The sequence below is a fragment of the Micropterus dolomieu genome, linkage group LG10 (assembly GCF_021292245.1).
Source record: "Micropterus dolomieu isolate WLL.071019.BEF.003 ecotype Adirondacks linkage group LG10, ASM2129224v1, whole genome shotgun sequence".
Classification (NCBI taxonomy): Eukaryota; Metazoa; Chordata; class Actinopteri; order Centrarchiformes; family Centrarchidae; genus Micropterus; species Micropterus dolomieu.
The window spans coordinates 1213238-1240774 of record NC_060159.1 but is presented as its reverse complement, the minus strand read 5'-3'; the positions used below and the strand labels follow the sequence as shown (position 1 = coordinate 1240774).

The 27537-nt window shown below is 41.0% G+C and overlaps 1 protein-coding gene and 1 long non-coding RNA gene across 4 annotated transcripts in view; both read right to left on the bottom strand.

The window, feature by feature from the left end:
- Positions 1 to 603: 603 nt before the first annotated feature.
- Positions 604 to 3559, bottom strand: LOC123977971. Of its 3 annotated transcripts, none has more exons than XR_006826821.1 (3): positions 3474 to 3559; positions 1473 to 2254; positions 604 to 1345 (listed from the first exon to the last, which is right to left on the bottom strand). It is a non-coding gene; the product is annotated as an uncharacterized LOC123977971 (long non-coding RNA). The 3 variants fall into 3 exon arrangements; XR_006826823.1 differs by having other exon boundaries at positions 1473 to 1956; positions 3474 to 3544; XR_006826822.1 differs by lacking the exon at positions 3474 to 3559 and having other exon boundaries at positions 604 to 894; positions 1076 to 1345; positions 1473 to 2742.
- A 187-nt stretch (positions 3560 to 3746) lies between these two features.
- ube2j1 (ubiquitin-conjugating enzyme E2, J1) overlaps positions 3747 to 27537 on the bottom strand; it is a 36350-nt gene continuing 12559 nt past the window's right edge. Inside the window, exons 5-8 of the mRNA XM_046060139.1 lie at positions 24400 to 24505; positions 17550 to 17679; positions 16684 to 16812; positions 3747 to 6494 (exon numbers count right to left, since the gene is read on the bottom strand). Coding sequence (XP_045916095.1) covers positions 6216 to 6494; positions 16684 to 16812; positions 17550 to 17679; positions 24400 to 24505 — 644 coding nt within the window. The 3' untranslated portion in view covers positions 3747 to 6215. The remainder of the gene's footprint in view (positions 6495 to 16683; positions 16813 to 17549; positions 17680 to 24399; positions 24506 to 27537) is intronic.

Below are 27537 nucleotides of genomic sequence, written 5' to 3'. Positions count from 1 at the left end.
GTTCTGCATTGCCAAAGTAAGCTGTCTAGGTCCTTTGCTCTTTATATGCTTCGATTGTACTAATCTTGTATTTGATCACATTTTTAAAATGTTTAACTCGCTTTATCAAAATCTGTTCTACATTACAATGCTGTTATTATACTTACCTGGTCCTAAAAGACTGCACTTACACACGTCCTCTTTGCACTGCATTGTTGTACAATTTATTACACTTTTTATCTTGAATCTTATTTCTTCTATGGCTATATTTGTTTTAAAAGTGTTGTACTATTATTTTAACTGTGGTAGACTAATACTTTCTCTTGTTTTGCTTGCATTTAATTGTTCTTTCTAAATTTTTTATCTGCTTCTTGTTTGAAATGCTCTAAATGTAAAGCACTTTGAGCTGCATTCTGTGTATGAAAAGTGCTATACAAATAAACTCATTATTATTATTATTGTTGACTTGGTTTGGAATATAAATATCTGTACCGTATTTATCCTTATTAAAAAACCCCATCATTTTTACTATGTAGTTCTTGTGCACATGAATTCACAAAATAGTTTAGTAAATGGTGTATAAAAAGATTTTTCTTTCTTTTATTATGACACAAACTGCTCCTTCCTTCCTGATATTACAGGTACTTCACAATATTTATTAGAGGTTTCATGGATTTCAACATTTCTCAACTTCCCTAATGCTACTCAATATCTCATAACACATATTTCTGAGATCTCCACAGACTATTGAACAAAAACAGCATCACAGTTTACACTGTGCTAGATCTAGTCTGCCAACATTGGCGTTTTGATCCATGATCGTCAGCTGGGTACGGACCCTCATGGAGTCATATCTGAAGTGCAGCCTCTTCTGAGCATACTTCAGCATAGAAGAGTGGTACACCTCCAGAAATCCTGTTTTGGTGCAAAAACAACAGCTTGTGTTACATCCACAAATGACAAATTACCTCATTATCAAGTTGGTTATCAGCTATTAGTATAGGTCAGACAGTAGAACAATGATTCTAATCCTCACAGCAGTGACTATTTTTTTACTCAGTAACTGTTAAACAACACAGGTGAACAAAAGGCATACAAGTGTGCATGAAGCTTATCTGCTTCAAGTCTTGAAGGAGATTATTATTGCTTTGACCCCCTTCTTTCTTCTCTGCTGCTCCTCTGTCAAGGCTGGGTGATGACAGCTGTAACCCCATTCTCCTCCCATCTATGCACGCCACAAATATCATGCTGTAGCAACGCCTACCAACGCAAGACCAATACAAATGGTTGGAGATTGACTTCAGCCATGGTTGGAGAGCTTTGTTGTCTTTCTTTTTTAATGCAGCCACAAGTTTCTTCTACACACCTAGGTAAAACAACAAACACAACAACAACGACTCATCAACAAAGTATAAACAAGTTGAAGTTTGTAACATTACAAATTAAATCAATTAATTGAGACAGAAACTTTGTTGGTTTTCTATGTTACTTACTGTTGTAGACAGTCCAATCCGCTATGTTCAGAGAAGATTGTTATCAGCCACCCCCCCTTCGATCAGGACATGATGCCCACTGTCCTGAGTGTCCATTAGGCAGGTCCAGTTCATTTTAATTTGGCTGGAATTTGTTGTAATTGTTTTAACATCAATGTAACAGTCACATGTGGTGAAAGTTCCATGAGCTTTGAATGATTCACCAGTCACTTCTTTTCAGCCCATCCTCCTGGAGTTACTCTGTTGGATCCAGAGACAGATTGTGGTGCTGGGTAGTGAAAAACTGAAGTCTAAGGGATCCTGAAACATCTTCCCGAAGCTCATGCTTATATCAATGCTCACTGTGTCTTCCACTGCATCTTCACATTGAGTTTGTAGAGAAAGAATACTACTTACTACTAGAGACAAGCCATTCTACTGGTATGTCTTCAGTGGTTGTACGCGGGACAGTAAATGTTGTGGTTGATGCGATGGCAGTCCGGCCCTTATACACACAAATACAATATAATGAGTGTCAGTCCAGTAATGTTGGAGGTGATTAGTTACTATTCAGTTGCTCAGAAAAGGTATCAGCACTGCTGAGCTTCCTTCCGATTGTGCCAATGTAGGAGGGAGTGCAAGGTACGTCTCAGTGCATTGGTGCGTGGTGTCAAGAAAGAGGAGAGACTAGGCCCGAGCGATTGCGATGGTTCCTTATCTGCTATGTGTTGAGTCTTGGTAGGAGTGGATTGCGGGACTTCAACAAAGTCTGTTTTTGGAAAAACATCACCACAATAACCTCCCTGAAAATGATAGAAGAATAGGTTTTCCCCAGAACCAAGTATGAACAACATTCCTATTTTAAAGCTCCAGGAAAGCTTTCTTTTTATACAGGTCCTGAGAAGAAAGTAAATTATTTAAAAATACAAATATCATTCTTTCAAGTGAAACTTTCAATATAGCATAGATTTGTGGTTTAAACATTTCCCAGTCATGGAGCTGCTGCTTGGGAATGATGGAGAGAATTAATCAATGAGTCTTTTGTTAAATTAGACCTGATATAGGGGCTTATTGAATAACGACCATCAACATTCGTTGCCAGTAAGATTCTCTCACAATGTACAGACATCCAAATGTAGTCATAAAATGGTCTTTTTTGTCATCTAATAGGTACGCGTATATACACACCACATGCAACAATATTACCAAGATAATGTCAGGCTGTTGATGTCACTTATTTTACTATTGAAAATATCAACTGCTTTTCAAAATTACTGTTCTATTGAACTGCTGTAAAGGGGAAATTAATCTATATAGATATTTTGTAATCAGTCACGACTGACAGGAGTGTTAGCATACATTTTTAGTACAACTAGCCACAACTTCAGCGTTTCCCTATCCCACAAAGCTAGACAAAAGTTCTATGAAACATGTCCCATTGTTCTTTTAACATTTTGGATAAAACAAATACACTATTCTGTAATGTTACTCCAACACAGCAAGAAGTGCTGAAATGCTAATGCTGAAGTGCTAAAAATATTAAACATAGCAACTGATTGTTTTTCCAACAGGCCTTCTTTAAGGTGGCTAAAATCATTTCACTGCTGACCCTGTCCATAGCAGTACATTGCCTTGCATCCGTGCTGGTACAACGGTTTCTCCAAATTAGGGACACGCTGACCATCTACCTCAGGTAATCCACTGACTGTGGATAAGAACCTCATATAGCCCCCTTTTACTTCTTTTCATCTAAGGCCACCGTCAGGTCAAAAGTTTATGACTAAAAACCTGCATTTCCATCACCTTGAGCTGTACTTCGCGTTTGCGCTGATAAGCAAATGTTAGCATGCTCACGTACTAAGCAAAGATGGTGAACATGGTAAACCTTATATCTGCTTAGCATCCGCATGTTAGCATTTTAATCAAAGCATGGATGTGCCTAAGTATAGTGTCACAGAGACGCTAGCATGACTAAAGACTCTAGTCTTGTTTAAACAACTACTAAAAAATTTAATTACTCACAGAACACAGGGACAACGATCTAGTCTGTCCAGCTGAACATGTCAGGAATCCACAACTCATTTCCTGTGCTTCATAGTAGATCTAGATAATCAGATGTCTTACCTCTGAACTACATATATTAGGATATGTGAGATGACAGGGATAGCATAATGTATTTTACACACATTAGGTCCTGGCAATTACCTGTTCCATCACCAGGATTATTTAAAGGCAACAGCACTGTTACATATGGAATGTGTAGATACTGAGGCCTGACAAATGGCAAACACAGTCTTTCATTAAAGAGATTTATTTTCTGTTTATATCCCAGTTAACCAGCATTGGGCACAATAACTGAAGAGGCAGACATGGAAAGATTAGGGGAATATGCATATTCATAGAGAATACAAGTAATACCTGAACATATACAGGTATAAGATGTTGTGCAAATTAAAGAAAAACTACTGAGACAGATTTGTTCTCAACAGGTAGACTGCTGCAGCTACCACTGACATATTTGTATGCTGCCAAGTCACAAATCTGTCAGCTACAATGTGCAAATAGTAAATTTAATTGCTTCCCAGTTCCTCTGAATCTCATCAGAGTGATAAACCACTAAACAAAGTATACAAGCAGGGGAAAAATGACAGTCTGCATACAGCAGAGAATGCAAGCCAAACTAGAGATTAATGCAGAGACATGATATGAATACCAAGAAAAATATGGGAAACAGGGAGTGAGGGGGGAAGATACAAATTAATAGGATTACAGTGTCCACAGAAAATTACTTCCTGATTTAAATGAAATAAATAAAATCTATGTGAAAGCAAAATCAGATTAAGAACCCAATGAGTCATACTTGTGTTGAAAGTAAGCATCCAGTTGGCTGAACCTATAGATTTGCTGGTGCAAAAAAAGATGTCATGGAGTACAGTTCTGTGTACTCTTTTTCGTAATTATGGATCAGTCAACTCATTCCCTTCACAGGACTGCTGAGAATGTTAACACTATGGGCTCTGTTTCAGTGGACTGGAGGCACAATGACCAGTGGAAGCTGCAAACAGACTGTTCGGTATGTTCCTGACCTCAACCTTCTCTTTGTACTCTGGTGTTGTTGGGTGCAGCGCAGGTGGGAGTATAATTTAAATGAGGCTGCAGAAAGCAGAAATTGTAGTAACAGGGTCTTTGTGGTGATTTTGTCAACAAGAGCAAACTAAATAGGGCAACTTTCTAACAATTATGAAACAATACTTAAAACTTTAAATAAACAATTTCTCTCCAACCAGTAGATGCATTTAAAGTGCCTCTAAAATGAAAGTTTAATGTGATTATAGCAGGTGTTACACCGTATTCTGTGACAACCTTATCATTACACTCCTATAACACTGTCAGACTCACAATGGATAGTTTTAAAACAAAAAGGATCCAATTTGATGCAGAAGAACGAGAGATATAGTCTTTTATTCCACACATTCCTCTTCCTTGTCAAAACCTAGTACTTAGCACAAATCAACCCAAAATGCAACTTGACAGAGCATGGTGTGTGTTATGCTACAGCCTCTAGCTCTACAGAGGTCTTGTGTAGATCACTTCTTATATTAATGTTATTCTGTCTTTAAAAGGGGTGAGAGAACGGGCAAGTACCTTACAATATTTGGATGCAGAATATTTTTGTTTGATTTCCTGGTACAGTAGGGTCACATTTTCTCATGGCGTGACGTGACCTGTTATGCTTCTGACTCTTCAGGCCTTTTGCCCACCTTTTTATACAAACTGACAATATTTGAATGAACATTTTTATTCCTAGCTACACTAGGGTCACAGTTTCTGATGGCTGGTGTCAGAAATTGTGACTACTAACTACATCTCCGCAACATCACCCTGCAGTGACTCATTACAGTGGCCACAGAACATGGTGTAACACACAAATGCCGTTAAAGCAGTCTGCGTTGATTGAAACTGAATTGAATTTAATATATGTAATTCTTACAATATCTGTTGTTCACAACTATTATTTACTATAAAGCTTCTGTTCATTAAATCCCTGCAGGCATCTGAAGGCAGCAGGACGCCATTTGTGTGCCGCAACACCTCTGTCAGACTAGTCACTTATAACCCTGCCTGTTTATGTGTCACGGCTTATCAATCCTGCGCATCATCTCCTTTCCAACTTTCTCAACTACAGTGGCATTTTATGTTTTATTCTTGAAATGCACAATGTTGCTATATCCCATGTTGCACTTCCACCATTGAAACAGAGCCATGTATGGTGTCACTGACCTAACAGGAAATGAAAGCACAAGTCATAGCACATAGCACACTCTGTGCAGATCCTTCCATGATTAAATAATTACCTTGAGACAAAAATCCCCCATCATTTCATGTTGTGGACATTTCATATTACAGTTTTAATTAAATAATGAGAACAAGAAGCAGCCCTAGGATATACAACAATTATATGAAAGGGGACATGTGGTGTGTGTGGTTGCTGAACTGATCACAAAGCTTCTTAAAAATGCAGAACACCCTGGAGAGTAAAATTCACATTAATTAAAAGACACCCTGGAGGTGTTGTGGTGAGTGTAGCGTCTCCTCTACAGGAATGAAAGTTTCCCCTCAGTGAAGACTAAACCCTCTTCTGACGGGCAGGGAGGGCAGAATGTCAGCGTCAGCCACTGCCTCGGCTCTGGCTCCACTTCAGTGGGTCACAGTTCTGTTAGGGTGGTAGCAGGAGGGGTTGACTCGAGGGTGGAGTGGGGGGTGTCACAGCTCGAAGTCAAACTTGTACTCATGAGCCAAGTAGATCCTGCGGAAGATGAGTGCGGCCAGGGCCAGAGTGAGTACCACAATGAGGACTGCCGAGCCTGCATGGCTTTCATCCTGAGGTTGGCGAGGTGCCAGGGTGAAGGCTGCCCTGCTGGCTGGATCTCTGCCGTCTCTCTGGCCCTGCTGGATGTGCTGCTGGGCGCGACGCTGCCGGGGGCTGAGAGGGCGACCACAGGGCTGGGGTCCCTCTACTCCAGTGGCTGGAGATGCCTCTGCCTGTGGAGGAGGATGGCATTGAGAGGATCAGTGAGACTGAATTAGTAATTACAGGTGAAAGAAGAATTCGTTAACTGATCAATTATCCTTCATGTTCACTGGACCCAGCTGCGTTGCTTCCAGTTGTTCTACATTTCCATCATGACTTCACTGCAGTTCTAATGTACACATTTGTGTATAGTTTACACTTGTACCGACAATTTTCATGTTTTAGAAGCAAAAAAACATTTGCAGTTTTCTCATCAACAGAGCTTTTGCAAAACAACAGCTCGACAGATGAAAGACCTGTTGCACACTTCCACATGAGTGGCGCGAACGTCTATCAACATTTGTGTTTTTTCCAGTGTCTGTTTGTAATTTATTGCTGTCTTCAGATGCACTAGCATGTTTTGTCAATATCCTAGGTTCTCTGAACACCAATGTAACATTTATGAAAGCGGAGCTGTTTCACCAGAATTGTTTGTAAGATTCATGATAGTAAATTTATCTATTTGTAAGAATTGGGTTTAAAGATATTATTTTTTGTTAATCTTTAGAACCACACACATCTACTGTTGTAACCTCCCTGTACTGGAATAATACCTAATAATTGTAATTATTCTTCAGAACCAATTCCCTGTCCCACAGATCCCCTTCCTCACAGTCCTTATAAAATAATGACGTGATCAGCAGCGCGGCTTGGAAATGATTCCTGGTTAAAATGCAGTATTTATTAGCTGCAGTAAATCAGATACTCATTCAAACAGGAATGGAAATCTATTTAAATGAGAACAATAAAATCATGAATTTGGCTGTACTACAACAGCAAATATCTGTGGCTGCCGCAATTGAGCCAGAATGCAATGGTGGACCCTGGCTGTACGTGGTTCAACAGAAAATTAATTTTGATAACATGAGTCAGACTTCCCATGATGCACCGAGCTCCTCACACCTCCTCTCCTTCTCCATCTGGATGCATTCTTATCCCATTTTAAATGTTACTAACTCAACTTCTTCTCTCTCCCATAGTTTTGTACTTCTCTACCCTATCCTCACTCCTTCTGTCACTTTCTGTAGGTGTTTCTGGCTCCAGAGCTGTGGGGTCTGAATCTGTGGTTGCAAGCCACCTATTGCCTCCATGTTCCCGTTTGACAGCCACTGCTACAATTATTGTTTTTACAAGGTAAATTTATTTTTGTATTTATCATTTTACAACACAGGCTTGTATAACGAGATGAAGCTGTACTTCTCTTTATGCTACTCACAAAAAACAAACATTATAAACAAAACTGATATACACTAGATGGGTGGATAAATAATAAGTCATAGAAATAATCTATTTTAGATGGTGCAGCACTGAGGATGAATGATACTTCTGTATCTCTTCCAAGGCAGCAGGGTGAACAGGCCGTGGCTGGGTGGGTACTTTCTTTATAGAATCCTTGCTCATCCCATGCCAGTTGCTGATGTTTGCATCAGGATGCTTTTTGGTGCTCCTTTGTAAAAGGTAACAAGAAATTGGCACAGGAATTCATCCCTTCTTTTCCTTAAGAAATCTAGTCGTTTCTGAGCTTTCTTCATCAGCGTGGAGATGTGAGATGACCATGTCAGGTTCTCTGTAATGTGATTTCCAGCACCTTGAAACTGTTCACCTGCTCCACTGATGTAGACAGGAGTGTGTGTCTTTAACTCCTTCTTCCTGAAATCAACGATCAGTCCTGTCCTCCTTGGTTTTGCGGACATTGAGCAGTAGGTTGTTCTCTGTGCAACACTCTACAAATTCCTCCCTCTATGAAGTCTCATCATTGTTTGATGGCTGAGTGGAGGGCAGTGGAGACGGCGTCCTCTGTGGATCTGTTGGTTCTGAAAGCAAACTAGTGAGGGTCCAGGCTGGCTGGGATGTTGTTCTTTATGTGCTTCTCAAACACTTCATTAGAATGGGGGTGAGTGCCACAGGGTGGTAGTCGTTCAGTCTAGACCCTGCAGACTTTTTAGGAACAATGGTGGCTGTCTTGAAGCAGGTGGGAACCCTCTCCTGAGACAGTGAGATGTTGAAAATGTCAGTTATAACTGATGGGCACAGGTTTTTAGTACACGGCCAGAGATGATCAGGCCCAGCAGCTTTACTCATATTCACATCTGCTGTGGATACTAGCAGTGGCCGGTCCTCTGGAGCTGGACTAGCCTTTACAGCTGACGCTTTGTTGAGGAGATTAGAGCAAGCACAAAATGGTGTTCATCAGGTAATGTGGCCTCACACATGATGGAGTTGCTCCTACTTTTGTAAATGTAAATGCTCTGTATTTGTATAATGCCTTTCTAGTCTTTGCAACCACTCAAAGTGCTTTTACACTACATCACATTCAACCATTCACACACATTCATACACTGAGCCTAAGTGCTCAAACAGAAACTAACACTCACACACATTCATACACCGATGGAACAGCCATCGTGGGGCAATTCGGGGTTCATTATCTTGCCCAAGGACACTTTGACATGCAGCTTGGAGGAGCCGGGGATTGAACTGCCGATCTTCCGACTTCCCGCTCTATCTCCTAAGCCACAGCCCACAACAGGCTTTTGTAGCCTGTGATGTTTTTGATGGCCTGCCACATATCTTTGGTGTTGTTGGTGTTGTGGTCTCTCTTCAGTCTCTTGATGCCAGCTTTCAGTATCTCTGGTGGTGCTGTAAGCTTCTTCATCACCTGACTGAAAAGCAGCTTTTCTGGCTCTGGATAGAGCCCTCACCTCTCCATTCATCCAAGCCTTCTGGTTGGGGAATGATTTTATCGTCTTAGCGAACACCACATCATCAACAACAACACATCTGCTGATGTATGATGTCACTGATGATGTATATTCCTCAAAATTGATGTGGTTCTCCAATGTTGTTGTTGTTGTTGTCGTTGATGTGATCCCATTATTATGATTACTACCTTTACACAATTATTATTTAATTGATATTAGTATTATTCCCACTAGCATTACTATTATTTTACATGTCTATGTGGAACTTGCACTGGGCTGTGTGTTCCCTTGTGTGTTTGCTTCCTGGATCAGCACATTAAAACATACCAAATTCTTAGCATAAATGCTTAGTGGTAGAATTAGGTAAAGATAAAGCTATGATGCTCATGTGACCAATGCAGATAGAATGAGTACTCTCTGCAGGACAGGATGCTGTGAGGGGGATGACTAACCAATGAGCAGTGCTGATGGGCTGATTTTACACAGAAAACATACATTTCACCCAATTAGAGAATGGCTAAAGGGAGCCTGCAGAGAAGAGGCAGTAAACAGTGCACAATTATCCTACAGCCCTCTGTACTCACTGAACAGCAGCAAGGCAGTGTGCTGACCTGTCTCATTCAGGCTGACTTTTAAGTCTTGTCCCCCCAACTTCAGCGACAGATGGTGAGTCCTATTTTTGACATGGCCCTCGTCAGTTTATACAAAGTCAGAAATACTAATCTAAGTTGACCCTCATCTCTGCTCTTCAGACTCTGTCACTGTGGTTCTGTGGGTAGCAGCTGGTGCCAAAATCAATCCTCTTAGGCAACAAAGCTTATCCATATCATCTGAACTGGTGGAAAAAAACTGTGGAACCCCAGGCTTTAAACATAACACATCCACTATGTTAAGAGAACACGCAGGTTGCTGTTTGATTTGCTGCCATGGCAAAGGAGGCGTGTTTCAATTAGTATTTTCTACACCTTTATTACTGTAACACATATGACAGAAATGCACTCATCAACATCAGAATAGGCACTGCAGGTGTTGGATGAAGTGCAGTGGACCTTGAGACAGTCACTGCTCAAGGCATCTCCTGACCAGACAACCAAACCAGCTAGACCAGGGGTTCTTAACCTTTCTGGCAGTCCGACCCCTTTTTGAAGTTGAAAATATTTTGCGACACCCCCCGGGTATCAGACAGAATGCGTTTTTTGCAGTGAGAGGCGCCTTTTTAAATTGTTTTCTTTTGGCAGTTCTGCGTGCTGTTAATGCGCCCTGTGCGCATCGCATATTGGCCGCCTGCTGCGCCTTGCCTTTATGAATGAGCGCTCTGAGCGCACGGAGTTGAAAAAAATTAAACTCGTGCCCGACGTCATTCGCATTTTTTTCCCATTGTCCAATCTAATTTACAGTTGCTTGGACTGTCCGGACTCTCCCCGACTCATCCTAAAATAAGCCTTGAACCTACCATCAATAAGACGAAGCTCCTGGACCAATTGGTGGCAGCCTACTACGTGCCCACACTGATCTCAGTTTCCCTGTCTTCTGCGTATTTGTTAAGTTAATAAAGCAACTGGATGGTGTTTTTATTATTGCTGGAGATTTACAGTACATCAAACGGTCACATCCCCACCAGGGAAACAATACCCTGGACATTGTTTACACAAATATTTCTGGCAGCTACAAAGCACTCCCAACCCAATTCCCATTTTGGTCCATCAGACCATATTTCTCTGCTTCTCCTGTCCAGTTAGTCCCAAATGAATAAAAAGATCAAATCATCAGTAAAAACAGTCAAAAGTGTGGACAAATAAGCAGCTTTTCAGTGAGATGATAAGGAAACCTACAACACCACCAGAGAGACAGAAAGCTGGCATAAAGGAGGCGAAGTGGAGACATCAGCAGAGACTGGAGAGAGACCTCAACACCAAAGATATGTGCAGGAGATCAAAAATATCACAGGCTACAAAAGCACTCCCATCATGTGTGAGGCCACATTACCAGATGAGCTACAGAGTCAGCTGTAAAGTCTATTCCAGCTTCAGAGGACCGGCCACTGTTAGTATTCACAGTAGATGTGTGAAAGTGCTGCTGAGAGTGAATATGAGTAAAGCTGCTGGACCTGATCACATCACTGGCCATGTACTAAAAACCTGTGCCAATAAGCTGGTTGATGTTATTACTGAAATTTTCAACATCTCACTCTGCACCTGGATACGGGACTTCCTCACAAACAGACCTCAGACAGTTCGGATAGGCGGACACACCTCCTCCATTCTAGTGCTCAACACCGGAAATCCCCAGGGCTGTGTGCTCAGCCCCCTCCTGTTCACGCTGTACACCCACAACTGGATCCCCCGACATGGAGAGAACTCTGTTGTGAAGTTTGAGACAACACCACCATCATCGGCTGGATTTCAAACAACCATGGAAATGGAAACTGATAATCTTGCAGAGTGGTGCTCAGAGAACAACCTACTGCTCAAAGTCAGCAAAACTAGCTGATCGTTGATTTTAGGAAAAAGCAGATAAAGACACACAATTCTGTCTACATTGGTGGAGCAGGTGAACAGTTTTAGGTTCCTGGGAATCAGCATCACAGAGAACCTGACATGGTCATCTCACATCCTCACGCTAGTGAAGAAAACTCATGTTCTTGTAAACAGAGGAGCAATACAAAAGCATTTTGACTGAAAACATCAGCGACTGGCATGGGATGTGTACGGCCCATCATAATTGGTAGGTGAGGTGCATGCTGAGCCTAAAGGATACTAAAGGACAGTACCCACCCAGCCACAACCTGTTCACCAGCCTGAGATCGCCTAGAAGAGGTGGTCTCGGCTCGATTCCATAGGAACCCTGGAGCGGTTCGTTTGCAGTGAGAACACAGCCGGCCCATGAACCGGTACAAATTATGTGTTGCCTATGGCAACCAACGCCAAAACATCACTTTTCAACAGCTTCGGCAGCGTATTTTGCTAATTTGTTGCGATATGTTGTTGTGGAATATACAGGCCTAGGCTTACTGCTGTCGGAGTTTTTTTTAACTTTGTGCGGCACTGCTCGACGGAGGATTCACAACCCCTCTCTTTCATTTTATCACTGACCCTCTTGTTAGACTGCAGTGTTCTTGTGTGTGGTGTGCAACATCTGGGGAGATGTGTTCCGACCAAACATCTGTTTCACCACTTTGCAGCGCCAAGTCCACCTGCGATTCATTCTGTGTTACTGGTGTCATGGAGAAGTCCCCCAATGGAATGCGCGATCTGCACACATGGGGTAGTGACGTAATGGCGTAAGGAAAGCCCCGGAAGGGTGTGCGATTTGGACCGCTTTACAACATTCGGAACAAAGTATCTGTTCCGGAACAAAACAAATCGATCCAGGTGTGAAAGCACCCTAAAATTCATCCTCAGCACTGCACCATGTAAAATAGATTATTATTATTATTGCTGTATACAATATTAAAATTTTTGTAGCATAAAGGGAACTACAAACTGCATCTCATCTTACAAATGACAATAAATTTACCTTGTACCTTGATTTCATATACTGACACAGTGCAATCAATAAAACTGCGTAGGGCTGGGGCGATTCGTCGTCTTCAGTTATGGAAATATGTCAAATTGCATAATGTGCGTCGGCGCATCGCAATGATGTGATTCCCCTGGAGAACAAGCTGCAGGTAAAAAACCTTGCCTTCCAACATTTAAAGTTTGGGAATATTTTAGACAGAGAGCCAACAACATGGTGCTGTGTAAGCTTTGAAATTGGAAATGGCTTAGCTGCACCTTGTCAGTGGGATGAAAGTATCAGGATTGTTGCAACACAGACCATTTCCCTTGTAACACAGAAGTCACTTACCGGCGCATACTGCTCTGCTGCCTACTCTATCTGCTATTAGCTCATTAGCTCAGTTAGCGGCCCTATTAGCTGATTCTACCCGGACTTGGAGCTCTAATTACCGATGAAGTGTTGGTGTTTGTTTACAAGGTGTTTGTTAAAGGAAGATGTTTTCTGGATGGTGGCAGAAGACCCAATGAGGAATGCTGCCAGGGAGCAGTGAACAGAGCACTCACCAGCCTCCCACTGAACATGGACCAGGACCAAACACAGCCTCTGAGACTGACGTGGCCAGTTTGACAACAAGGAATACAGTACAGAGTTGGTTTAGGCGGAGACGAGATAGGCGACAAGCAGAAGAGGAAGCAAGTTAATTTGTAAGTAATGTTATACATCACCATCAGTGTTTAGTCTTGTGAAGTTAGTAGTGTTTTATACAAAACACAGTCCACATCAGAAAGGCTAGAGTCATGGAGAGATGTCCGCTTTGTTTAGTAACTGACAAAGCCAACACAGAGTTGGCTTTCATCCTAATAGACAGGTAAACTAACCTTACTGCAAAGCATGTGAAACATTTAAGATTTTGTGCTTTAGTTGGGTTAAGTTAGTTAACGTACGTTCCCCGGAGTTGTAGCCCTACTGGTTTTCAAACTAACTGTTTGCCATTCGCGTGCGCTAGTGGTGTGCAGCAGCTGCGGACTGCCTCCATCCCCAGATTCGTCACACATTCACATACATATTAATGGTGAGTTTCAAGTTGCATCTTTAATCTACTGCGGAGCTCATGATTGTGTAAGTGAGCATTACATTATAGCCACCTACAAAAAAAGAAATGAAAAAAAATATACTTTATGCAAGATTGCGTCAAGCTGGGTTCGAACTCACTAGAGCAAAAATGATACCTGCTCATAGCCTGCTGTAATGCCTGCGAGCTAGCCAAACAATCACGGATCTTTATCTTCCAGTCAGGTATTGATTAAGCACGTCAGCATCTAGGTAACATTTTGTTTGGGGCTGATCTGAAAACAATTAGTTATCTTCTTACAAGTAACCCGTGTTTATTAATGTTTTTTTTCTAATTGCTACAGCAATATTGACGCCAGAATTTTAAAGTAGGCTGTTCTTGTGTAGGGGGCTGTAATGTAGTGGTAAATATTGCCATAGCCTTGAGAAAAAAAACCTTGATGAACATGTTTAGTATTTTGTAAGATCGCTCTTACTGCGGTCTGACTGTTAAAAAGTGTGGCAACAATCTCATCTCATAACATTCAGTCTAGCTCACTAACAGTTTCGTTATCATCCAACACATTTAGCTGTGCTGACATTGCCAACCCTCTGGTGAGAGATCCACATATAGTTATTGAAAAGGGTCAGGGCTATGTCGTAGTGTCATGTAACGAGTGTGGATTAGTTCAACCTCAAGCTGATAAAAATATTACAGTAATGTTGCAGTGGTATGAGAGTATGAGATGTACCAACATTTGAAGGACCTCTATTTACAGTGTCAAATCTTCTCTGCTCTGTCACTATTTTTCAGACTGCTCAGCTCCTGTAAGACTCTACCACAAAGTGTGTTATGTAAATTTTATACGCAACACTTTTGTTTTTGCCCCCATTTATCATGAGCTGAACTCAAAGATCTAAGACTTTCTCTATGTACACAAAAGGCCTATTTCTCTCAAATATTGTTCACAAATCTGTCAAAATCTGTGTTAGTGAGCACTTCTCCTTTGCCGAGATAATCCATCCACCTCACAGGTGTGGCATATCAGGATGCTGATCAGACAGCATGGGGATTGCACAGGTGTGCCTTAGGCTGGCCACAATAAAAGGCCACTCCAAAATGTTTAGTTCCATCACACAGCACAATGCCACAGATGTCGCAAGTTTTGAGGGAGCGTGCAATTGGCATGCTGACTGCAGGAATGTCCACCAGAGCTGTTGCCTGTGAATTGAGTGTTCATTTCTTTAACATAAGCCATCTCCAAAGACGTTTCACAGAATTTGGCAGTACATCCAACCGGCCTCACAACCGCAGACCACGTGTAACCACACAAGTCCAGGACCTCCACATCCAGCATCTTCACCTCCAAGAACAGCCACCAGGACAGCTGCTGCAACAATCGGTTTGCATAACCAAAGAATTTCTGCACAAACTGTCAGGAACCGTCTCAGGGAAGCTCATCTGCATGCTTGTCGTCCTCATCAGGGTCTCGACCTGACTGCAGTTCATCGTCATAACTAACTTGAGTGGGCAAGTGCTCACATTCGATGGCGTCTGGTACTTTGGTGAGGTGTTGTCAGGTCCTGCCAATATCCGGTAACTTCACACAGGCCAGAAATGTTTTTATAATAATTTTTCATAGGGATGGGAATACGATGCGATACACAATACATGGCTTCAAGATAATGATAATATCATGATACAGCATTTTGTATTCATAGTTAGACAGATATCATGATGTATCATTTTAAGATTGTCTAGCGATATATCGATTATCGCAGAATTGCTGTATCGTGATATCGTTATCTTGAGCCATGTATCGTATCATATCGTGAGGTACCCTGCGATTACCACCCTTACTATGCGAAGTCGATGTGTCGCACTGTGTAAGGCAAATGGTGGTCACACCAGACACTGAGTGGTTTCCGGACCCCCCAATACAGTGAAACTGCACATTTTCCAGTGGCCTTTTATTGTGGCCAGCCTAAGGCACACCTGTGCAATACCCACCGGCCACTGGTAGTCCTAACGACTGTCGTTACAGCGACCAGGAACACTAACGAACCAGCAGTATCGATAACCCTGGCAAACGACCCCACTGAGGTTAAACAGCTGAGTTTCCCTGCCAGTCAGTCAGAACTGAAGAAGTCCTTTGGATGAGGGACGAAACGTCTTCCAGTATCTTCAACCAAGTCCTGTTGCCCCTGACTTTAACCTTCGTTGGATAACTATGACCTGGATGACCATACCCATGCTGTCTAATCAGCATCTTGATATGCCACAACTGTGAGTGTGTGGCATATCACAGCTTTTGACAGATTTGTAAAAAATATTTGAACATTTACAGAAATAAGTATTTTGTGCACATAGAGAAAGTTTTAGATCTTTGAGTTTAGCTCATGATGAATAGGGTCAAAAACAAAAGTGTTACTTTTATAATTTTATTCAGTGTAGAACTATGCTTTGTGGGTGTAGTTACCAGCTTAAGTACATTACACTACAATACTGTAGCAGTATGCCAGCGAGGCTTGAGACATGCTTGACATGATTAATCGTGTGAGTGAACAGTTCAAAGGACAAACTCAGCTGTTCTCTGTTGCATTACCAAAAACAACAAAATCACCTTGACAAATATGACTAATTACCTATCTCAATCATATTTCTAGAATATGCAAGATTTTCATTGTGTACTGAAATTAACAAAAACCAATGGCTGGTTGGAGGATAGTAAAGCCACCTAAACACAGTATGCTTGATGAAATGGTTGCAAGTAATGTTGCAATTTTTATAGTTTATGGGCAGTAACATGTAAATCCTTGTGGATGGTTTGTTCTGTATGTGGTGGGTTGGCTGCAAACAGGTACTGCGATGTCCTGTGTAACACGTGAGTGGCAGTTTAACACCTACCTGTTCAGCCTGGGGCTCATCAGCAGCTACCTGGTCTGCAGATGTGGAGGCGTCTCCCTGGGTCAGTATGGAAGGCTCACTTTCTGCACCTCCGCTCTCACTTGCCTCTCTGGATAAACTGGACTCTGCCTGAATTAACACACAGGGAACTGCAGTCATCTACAAGGGGGCTGGACAATATGTCCTTAAATCTATAATGTGATTAACTCCCATTTACTTTAAGGTACAAGGTAATGTATTTGAGATGAAGTATGTAGTTCCCTTCATGCTACTCACAAAGCAAACATATACAGAAATAAACTATTCAGTATGGTGCAGTGCTGAGGATGAATTAAAGAGTCTCAAAGTCTGGGGAAAAAGCTGCTCTGCAGTCTGGTGGTGCGGCAGCAGATCCTTCTATATCTCTTCCCAGAAGGCAGCAGGGTGAACAGGCTGTGGTTGGGTGGGTGGTGTCTGAGTAGGCACCTCACCTCACCAATATCACTGATGCTCGGGAGATGGGTACCAATGATCTTCTGAGCAGTTTTAATCTTTTAATTTAAATGTGAAAAATCTGTGCAGGGAGCATTTAGTTTCATTGACAGCACCAAGAGTGAAAAAAACAGACTAGACTAGAAAATACAACACATTTTTTTCACAATTGTGATATGAGTAAATACTGTATAAATGCTTAAGAGATTCATAGTAGTTTATTGACCAGCTTTAACATGTCACAAATCAGCCTTTTCTGGCCGAGTGGACTGAGCAAAAGGAAAGTACCAGCAGACATTCCTTTTGTAGCTTGCTCTGTCAGCAGCTCTTTTGCTCCTAGGGTTAAATGACTGAACTGTGAATCAAACGTGACTCGTAACTGCCAGTGTTTGTACCTTGAAGTTAATTTGCTGAGCCAGTTCTTTAGCCTTGTAGTCCTCTGCGCTGGGGTTGCTGTTTGGGGTCAGAGCCAGGAGGGCAGAGCGCATGGAACAGCCACACGTCTCACAGCAGAAGTCCTGAGACCTGCCGGATAGCAGGCGGAACATGATGAGGTTTACCAGCCAGCTTATAGAATAATTACATTTTCACATGTCACACTACATGTACACAATTACTTTGGCTCTTGCTTATGATTCATCATGAAGTGCAATTAGGTTTAAAATACAAGACATGAGAAGATTAGGTTTTCACAATGACACCCTGGCTATCACAAATAAATAACTGAGATGAATAAAAATTCAGTTATTTCTCAACCTGGGTCTAATTCTCATAAATGTCTTTTCTGTCTATTCATAGTTTTTAGTCACGTGACATGCGCGGCGACTTGGAGGGCAAAATAACAGACCAGCATAGCGGCTCACACTGCGACTCCCCCATACAGACGCCACAAAAGCAGTCAAATTTTTGGATCACCTTTCAACTTAAGAAAAAGAAAAATATGAACACGAACTGCAAGTGTTGGGCATATCTGATCCGTATAACGTTACAGCATCCGCTGCAGCATTTCTACTGTTAAAAACCTCCAGGTCCCTGCTGCCTCTCGACTGCGGGAATGTTTAATTTTACCTTCTGGGGAATCCCTCACCTAACACCCCAAGCTGGTCTCCTCCTCGATTACTAAATCCAAAAGCACAACAACCATCCAGAATTTTGGCTACGCAAAAGTAACAAACTCAAAGTAACAGTGTATCACTTGCATATTGGTTGGCAGGCAACGGAATATAACTTTTTTGCCCTCCAAAGGAGCGTTTTACTTGGAATGTGACGTCACATGAATACTATGAACATCTCCCTCCACCTCCATTGTACAGATTTAGGAAATGCGACTAGAGCAAAGCAGAGTTTATCTGGGCAAGCATAGCTGTTTAAAATAAACATAAAGTTCTGACGTAGAAGCAGTGGTAGCAGCTGCTATGAGAGGTTAACCTGGTGCGGCATTCAAAGAATTGATTTACATCAACCTCTACCGCTAAGTCAATGTAGCTAAGTATCTAGCTAGCTATGTAGGAAGGTGATGTCGCCATTCTTAACTCCATTTACAGTACAAAGCTCTGTCAATCATTTCTCCAGCTGGTGGAAAAGACTTCAGTGACCACAACATCAGATCTTTTTCAATCACAAATCTGATGTATGGGGAGTGATGCACAGATCTGCAACCATGTAAACATAATTTATTTGGTAAGTTCAATGGCTAAAATTCTTTAAAAAATAAAACCTGTTGTGATAAACCTGAATTCCTTAATCTAAACCCAAATCTAACCTTAACCCTAAAATCAATTCCTAGTTGCCAATCAGCTCCTTGAAGACGTAATGGAAAAAACACAGAGAAAACTACTGTGAAGGAGTGAACAGTGTGTTCCATACATGGCCACAGTTTATATTTGTTGGCTGATGGTCAGAGAGTGCACCGTGGTCAACATGAACAAAGAAAGATAAACCAGACAAAGAGCTATGATTTAGCCGGGCATTTAAATGTTATGTTTCACAAAAGGTAGCAACCTGTACAGAGGGTGGCTCACTGATTTATCTGCCAAAAAAATCTACTGTCACCAGTTCCTCGGCCAGTGGTAATTTGGCACCTTGATTGGCATTATGAAGCTATAAAGATTTTTTGAAAGAGCTGGCCATAGTTTTCATGGCTCTATAACTCCTGTAAACATACTTGCAGAAAACCCAGCTTCAAAAGTCTGTTTGTATTGCTGGCTGCCTGACAGGTTTGTTTCTGCCTTCACTGCCTGTGGTACATTCACATGCTGGGCAGAGGGGCTAAGGGCCTCATATCAGCCCTGACTTCGGTGTTCAGTGCAATACTGCTAAGACATGGATTAACTCAGCTGCCTAGTGCAGTCATGTGGACAAAACATAGCAAAGCAAAAAAAAACCAAGAGGGATATGAAGATTTGCCTTAGAAAAGCTAATCATTCCTTGCAGCAACAAATGGACTGATGTTACAGCTGTGAAGAGGAGGGATGAATCATGCTCTGAGGAACACCACGTCATCACGGTGGAGCTCCTCAGGCTAAATGTGGCAAAATTGAAATTGGATCTATTCAAGGGAAGTTAAAATGCAGCTAAGGAAAAAAAATGGGTTTATTAGGCATCTGACATTTGGCAAGGAACAGTAAATGATCACTTACACCTCCAGTCACTATGTCACTAGACTATGACAGTATGAGTTTAAACAGGCAGCTTATGTCTCCAAAAGTGGACGCTATGCAAAAAGGCTCTGTGGCTGGTTGATGGTTGCTCCATTCTTGGTTTTTAAAATCTGAGATGCATACTGAGAGGACAGTGGCATGTTTGAGATGATGTCGCTTTCATTGCTTCAGGAGTGTCGTTGCTGAAATGTAATTTCACATTTAGTGTCATTTAGTGGCAGAAAGGCTTTAAGGCATCCGTATGCTTGAAAGAAAGTGCTTGTCGGATTGTCAAACAGCATGTGAAACAACCCTTTCCAATAGTGGAATTGAGGGGGCTATATCAGACTATTGTAATTTTCCAAAACAGACAATTCCACAATCTCTTTCTTCATTCTCTCCTACTTCCGTAGCGTTTTGTGTGTACAACAGAGTGCAACAGCATGAATACTTTCAAGGACAATGCCCAACAGTGTGCTGTTGTCTTCATCAAGTCAAAACGAAAAGCAAATAAAAGACAGTTTTCTTGGGATAGAGATTGGGGAGGCATCAGGACACAACAAGGAGGTTATGACAGCTTTTCGCCCGGCCTTTGTGAGCAGCCATTTGGAAGGTTCTTGCCTTTGGACGTGGATGACACGTCGCACATCACAGTACATTTGAAGCATACTTAGGACTTAAGGCCATGTTCAGATGACTTAGTTTCAAAAAAATGTACCCTCTTTTATTTCATTGAGACCACTCTGTTGGCTTAGCAGGGGTCCCAGCGCAGAGGGCCTCCACAAAATATTGGACCTTACCAAAGTCCTTAAAGGCAAGTCATTCCACTCGCCTGCCATCTTGGCAATGTCATCTATTTCAGACTATCAAGACCAGGTTCCTAATTGAATGAATGGGAAGAGAGCCAGAACTGCACTTCTGCTGGTCACCGGGGACATAAAAACTACATGCATAATCAGCAGTAAAATCTAATAAAAATCGCAGAAAACTTTGCCCCAAAATAAGGTTTAAAAAGTGTTTTCCCTACTGGTTACGCATGTGTCACTACTACGACGCATGTGCACTCAAAGTAAAACGGACCCTTACATCAGTGGAACCACACGATTGGCTGAAATATGTTTTCCGCTTTGGCTGTAAAATGCAGACAATTGGCTGTCTAGTGGGAGGGGCGGAGGAAAAAAGTGGAGTAGAAACATAAATGGCCGGCTGTGGTCGATTAATAAGAAGGTCCCCGGCTCCTCCAGTAAAATTGTCATCAGCGTGTGCATGTTTGTCAATGTGGTGAATGTGACATGTAGTGTAAAGCGCTTTGAGTGGTCTGAAGACTAGAAAGGCACTATAAAAGTACAGTTCATTTACCATTACATACATTATTTTGTAAATGTACAGTTTACTTTACAATTGTTGTCAAAAGGATGAAATGATATTTGCCGTCAGTTAAATCCTGTTTCATAGTATTAGAAACTGCTGCACAATGTCTGATGCCTGAAACTCATGAAGCTATATTAAAACTGGCCTTCCTGGATTGAATTTCATCGTCTCCCCTGTATCTGTGCTCATTCATACTCTCACACCAATGCATGCCCTTGCATTTCTTAATGCAGTGCCAATTTCAGTCCGAACGCCAGCTATCAACTAACTAACTAACTAAGGAGGAAAACATTCGTCTGACATAATATTACAAAAAGTACGGTCTAGACCTGCTCTGTATGAAAAGTGCAATGAGATAACTTCTGTTATGCACTTGAGCTATATGATTCAAATTAATCATCTGAACAGATAACTAAGAGTACGGTTTCCTTCATTTTGCCCAGTTACATCCATAATTTATTTGTTGGATTGTCAAATATTAATGCGTATCGTACTATTTATAATTTTATGATACTAGTACCAAAAGCAGTCCCCTTAAAATCATACCGATACCAAAGAGTACTTCATTCGATACCTTGCATAACATGCCACCTGTTGAAGCCACAGTAGATTATTGGTATTATTTAAAGCCTGACCAATATGGGTTTTTGAGGGCCTATGTCGATATTAAAGTATAAAAGGAGGATAAAAGGAGCAGACTTATGAGCCGATATTTCGATTTTGAGAGTAGACCCCTTTACTGTATAAACTACATTTAGAATAGGCCGATATTGAAAGCTGGTATGTATGTGGGCTATAAAACCTTTTCCTAAATGATTTATGTTAATAAAATAGATTACGGTCTCAAAAAGTGAACACGTAAACAATTGCACATCAGTAAATATTTGCTGCTGGAAGGTGCAACTTTTTCAGTGAGAGAGAATGTGTATGTGTACTTCACTTTACACATAATCTGCCATAATTTCAATGTAGCACATTCACACCTAGTTCATCCCTTTAACAGCACTCTTTAATTCTAACCAAAGCTACGTGAAACAATTTAACCATCATCTGTATAAATCATGCCGTCTAGGATACAGTGAGCTGCTGTTGCATGCATCTAATATTAAATGACTGTCTACAACGAGGACCTGCAACTTTGAGATTTCATTTAACGTTATAACTATAACCAGCGCCGCTTTGACTACATCTACAAAGTCACAAAAAGAGGAGCTACAGAAAGCCGTGTTATTATCTTATATCTTATATTATCTGCTCACGTTTATTTACATGTCCACTCTGGTTTAATCATTTCTGACACGCCAACTATAACTGCAGACAGGCGGATGGCAGATATATTTAGAATAAGTCAGAAACTATAGTTTGGCGGCTCATCAATGTTAGTGCTCCTCCACTGATAAACATGGCATTAGCTTTGTGGCTAATGTAGCAACGGGCAGCTTTAGCTGCTGTAAGCAATGTTAGAGAATATTTAGAAGTGATGAACTAGGGAAAAATGAGAGGACCGTTAATTAGAAATAACACACTGTTTCAGAAATAAATCTACAATCAAGTCTGTCAGCAGCGTAGCCTCAACCACAAAGAGACCCAGGTTCAACTCCCCACTGTGACACAACCACCAATGTGTCCCTGAGCAAGACACTTAATCCCTAGTTGCTCCAAAGGCGTGCGACCTCTGACAACAAGTGAATAAATGTAATGTAATGTAATTAAACATACTGCTGTGAGCCAGGAGAGGGCATAGGGAGGCTAGGCAGGAATGGTCCTCGCCATTGAGGCCAGCTTTGTGACTGGCCCTAGCATTAACCCCCATCCCAGGCAGCAGGGCTCTAATTATTATTGTTGTTATGGAAAAGCAAGGTGACCTTTTCTTTTCTTTTTATTGTTTGAAATAACAGTTATATAAAAATATTTGAAATCGGATCGCTCCTCCTCCTAATTAGGTTATTCATATGCGTAAAATCATCAGAGGAAGTAAAATAGTTTAGTGACCACTGTGAGTTGTGGAAAAAGAATATAAGTTAAGTTTTTGATTTTGTTTGTCTGTTTGTTTAAAGTCAACCACTAAGAATAATTTTGTTAACTTTGGATCAATAAATCCTGAAGAACTGAACTGAGAGATGTCCGCCAGTGCTTTTTCCTTTAGTGGAAAGTCACAGACTCCTCTAAAAAGAAGAAAGCTTTCCCCCTGGATCACTACAGGCAATTCATAGGAGTCTACAGAGTTAACGTGAATCTTTTGTTCTGTGAATGATCGATTGGTAAAACCATGTAACATGACCATCAGTTACTCCACTATGTCCTTACACTAAATTACTTTTATCAACTAATATCACGATATATCTAGTGACAGATCTCCTCCTGTATATGAAATGTGGACTTCCCAGACCTCCACAAAGCCCCATGTGTTTGTCTTGCTATAACACATCCTGGCTAACTTCCTGAACAATTACCTTGTCAGTCACAAACTCGGCAAACTCTGAAATCATTAGACTGCAGCCCTTTCCTGCTGTGCAGAGGTCCTTCTCTGACTGACAACTCTCACACTCACCATGCGCACAGAAACAGGAGATGAGAAACCAAAGAGAGGTGCTACCTCAGCCTTAGACAGAAGAAAAAAATGAATAAAAGGATTTCCATCAGGGAGATAAGCAGCTATATATTTATAGCGAAGTGCGTCTTTGTGCTGTGTATCATCTGCATGTGCTAATGAAACAGCTGGCACCTGTCTCATCTGCTAATAAAACAGCGACTTTAGCTGGACCCTCTCCTGTTGCAATGTTTTCAAGGGAAACGTGGTGTGAAATGAAGAGTAACATGCCCGTTCATGCTCCCTCCAGGGACAGGGTATGTTGGTGAGAATGAATTTGTCACCTTGCAATACCAGGACTGACTTGAGTGCGCTCCTATCCCTTTGTGACTAGGCAGTTATTAGTGCAAGGGCATGCCCACTGACACTCAGATGCTGAATGATTACATTACATGCTCTTATGGAGTTAGCTCTGTTAATGCCATCTACTGTATACAGCATCATGCATGTAATGGCGGTACTGATAACTTCCTCAACCTGTGTGGCTATTAATCTACCATGCAAGATAAAATCATCTATATTATACACACTGTTCCACACCATTCCCCATACTCACCTCATCATTCTCTATACATAACAGAGGATACACAAAACCTGCTCCGCAGAGAGTAAACATTGGAAAGAATTTAATCTAGCACATCTTACTTTTTGGCAAGGGCCCTCCTCTCTTCTGGGGTATAATCAAGAGATCCTATTGCTCCCTCTCCTTTTGTTGGCATGAATCCGATTATAGCTATTAGGGCGGTTCGGACTGGAAGAGAAACAGACAAGAGGAGAAAAAACAAAGAGGACATGAGAAAAACTTAAAACAGAGCACGTTCAACATTGCTGGGTAGAACAGAAGGTTAAATTACACGACAGGCTGCACATGTCGTCATGTTCAGTACCCGTGTTACATAAGAGGGAATGATGCTTTGTTTTCTGAGCGTAAGCCTGGATTTACCCCTGCTGCCGTGAGGACATCTACCATGAGTCTGTACTCTCACATTCTCCAGCTGGCATGGGACACGTTTTGCAATATGGTCAGGGTCAGGGGCTTGTTTGTGTCTATGTAATGACTGGCTGTGTTTTGTCTGTGCGCCAGTCTATCCAATATACTAAATAAAGCATCTGGAAGCCCATTATATCTGAATGTCTTTGAAAGATAAGCCTACTTTAAAGGTTATCCAGGTTTTTTTGTAATAACTACCAAACACTGACAACATTACATGCACACAAGTATTCTGGTTTTGAGTGTGGCCTTTTACATTAAGCACCAACTTTTTAGGTCAATTTGCATGTTACTTTGCATGTTATTTGACAGCAGAATTGATATCACTGAATACACTTGAAATGCAAAATTTCTTTTGATGAAATGCAGTATTTCTTTTATTTGCTCTGAGGTAGATTTTTTTCCTGCATTTGTCTTGACACAGATTCAGCCACTTACAGTCCCTAATGGCAACAGCTACATGGCCACAGTAACCAAACCAAAACTAAAAACAATTGTGGATCACCTTATTGTTTACATTGAGCAGCAGCCAACACCCTCTGGTAAAGTCCATAAAAACGGCATTGAGGCAATTTTAATTTATTGACGTATTGCTGTATCTAACAGAAATAGATAGAACTATTCGGATAAAACTAAGCAGATTCAACATTACATCATTTGTATACAAGATGACCTTCACAGTTGGGGAAGCTTGCCGAATACTTGGATGGGAAAAACAAGCCTGCTCAAAATGAATATGCTTTCTAGACTGAGGTACCACCTACAGATTCTGCCAAATATTCATCCAAACACACTGTTCGCTAAACTAGATAAAAATGTTCTCCAAATTCTTATGGTAAGGCAAGAAAGAAAAACATATTTGTTTTTATTACTGGACAGCACAATTGCAATACATGTACAAGTGGGTCAATCCAGACAAGGTGAACATGTGGATAAATTTAAAAGCTAGAAACTGGCCAATTAAAATTTTTTTCAGGAATTGGGTTGTTCTACAGAACATATTAGAAGACAACGGCAAACGGATCTGGAGCCTCATATATGAAAAATAACTATGAATCAATCATGAAAAACACATTTAGCATATTGTGGTGTAATACAGATAGGGAAAGGCAGTTTAAAAGAATCGCATAGACGGCATGATACCCCACTATTAAGATTGAAGCTGGGCTTAGGCTCACTCCTAAGTATGAAATGTGGTACTGAAGTTGGTACATATGTACACATGCTTTGGAAATGCATGAAGATGTAACAGTTCTGGAAAGATGAGGTGGTCAGAATGTTGGGTTACGAGGTGGAACTGTCCCCTCTTCAATGTATCCTAGCAGGAGACATGGACAACTTAGAAATCAGTCACAATTCAAAGCTTGTCAGAATATTATTGTACATAGCAGCTCCCTCAATAGATGATTGGCATGCGGAACTAATGAGACCACTTCCCTTGAAGAAGCTGACTTATACCATACATGACAATGTGAAGGGTCAAGATATGGCATCCATCATTAATGCTTGGGACACACTGGACTGAACTTCCTCCCACCTGCATGACAGTCTCAGGGGTGAATTTAATGAAAGACACAGGTGATTTATCTCTCCAAACGGGTCAGTAGAACTGCTGTATGCCCTGTTTTTGTTTTTGTTGTTTCTTTGTTTTTGCTTTGATCTTAGTCTTTTGTGTAAGTGTGGTTACTGCTGTGATGTGCTTGTGTTTAAGTTTGTAAAAACAAAATGTGGTTCCTTATATTGGAACACAACATGATCATGTGGATTAAACCTTAATAAAATGATCTTGAAAAAAATATACACAATTATACAATTATAAAAACACAAAATAATATCAACTACAAACAGACCAGGCAAACAGCTTGAGAAAAAGCTACAAACATATTCACAAATAAATATATATTCATAAATGGCTCCAAATAAATAGGAATATGTAAAATATAAAAATGTAAATCTTCTCCAAAGTGACATCAGAGGGAATGTTTGAATTACTTAGCCACACTTTATTAAATATGTAGGCGTTGCATATCAACTACAGCAGCAGCCAACAGTAGTAATCCGTGAGCATGTTGCTCTCCTCTCTCCTTCTGTTACTTTCTGCAGGTGTTTCTGCATCCAGAACTGTAGAGTCAGGATCTATGATTGCGAGCCATCAACTGTCTCCATGTTCCTGCACAACCACCACTACAACAATTATTATTATCATCTTCATTACTTATCATTAATTAAATTATATAATTTTTATGTCTTGTCATTGCTATTATTATTGCTACTGCTATGATTAATATTACTATTCAAATATTTATGACTATTAATACCACTACCACTGCTATTACTTTACATCTCTATGTGGAATTTGCATTGTTCTACTGTATGTTCTCATTCCTCCTGCTTTTTCTCTCCACCTCCACCTCTCCCAACCCAACCAAGGCAGATAACCGCCCACCCTGAGTCTAGGTTCTGCAAGAGAGAGAGAGAGAGAGCGCGAGAGCGAGAGAGTAGGAGAGGGGGAGAGGTAATACAAAAACAGTAATGGTGGTAGTGGTACAGACAGAAAATGAATAATAATATTATATAATATTAATGACAATAACAATAACTGAAGCAACGAGGTCTAGACCTGCTCTTTATAACAAGTGATAGATAACTTCTGTTATGATTTGGTGCTATATAAATAAAATGTAAATAAATTGAACTGAACCCTGGAATCACCACAGCTGGCTTGTCTGTGGCGTTCTGAACTAAACTGCAATTATCCAGCCGGGCCTCCTGTGGTCATTCCAAACGGGATA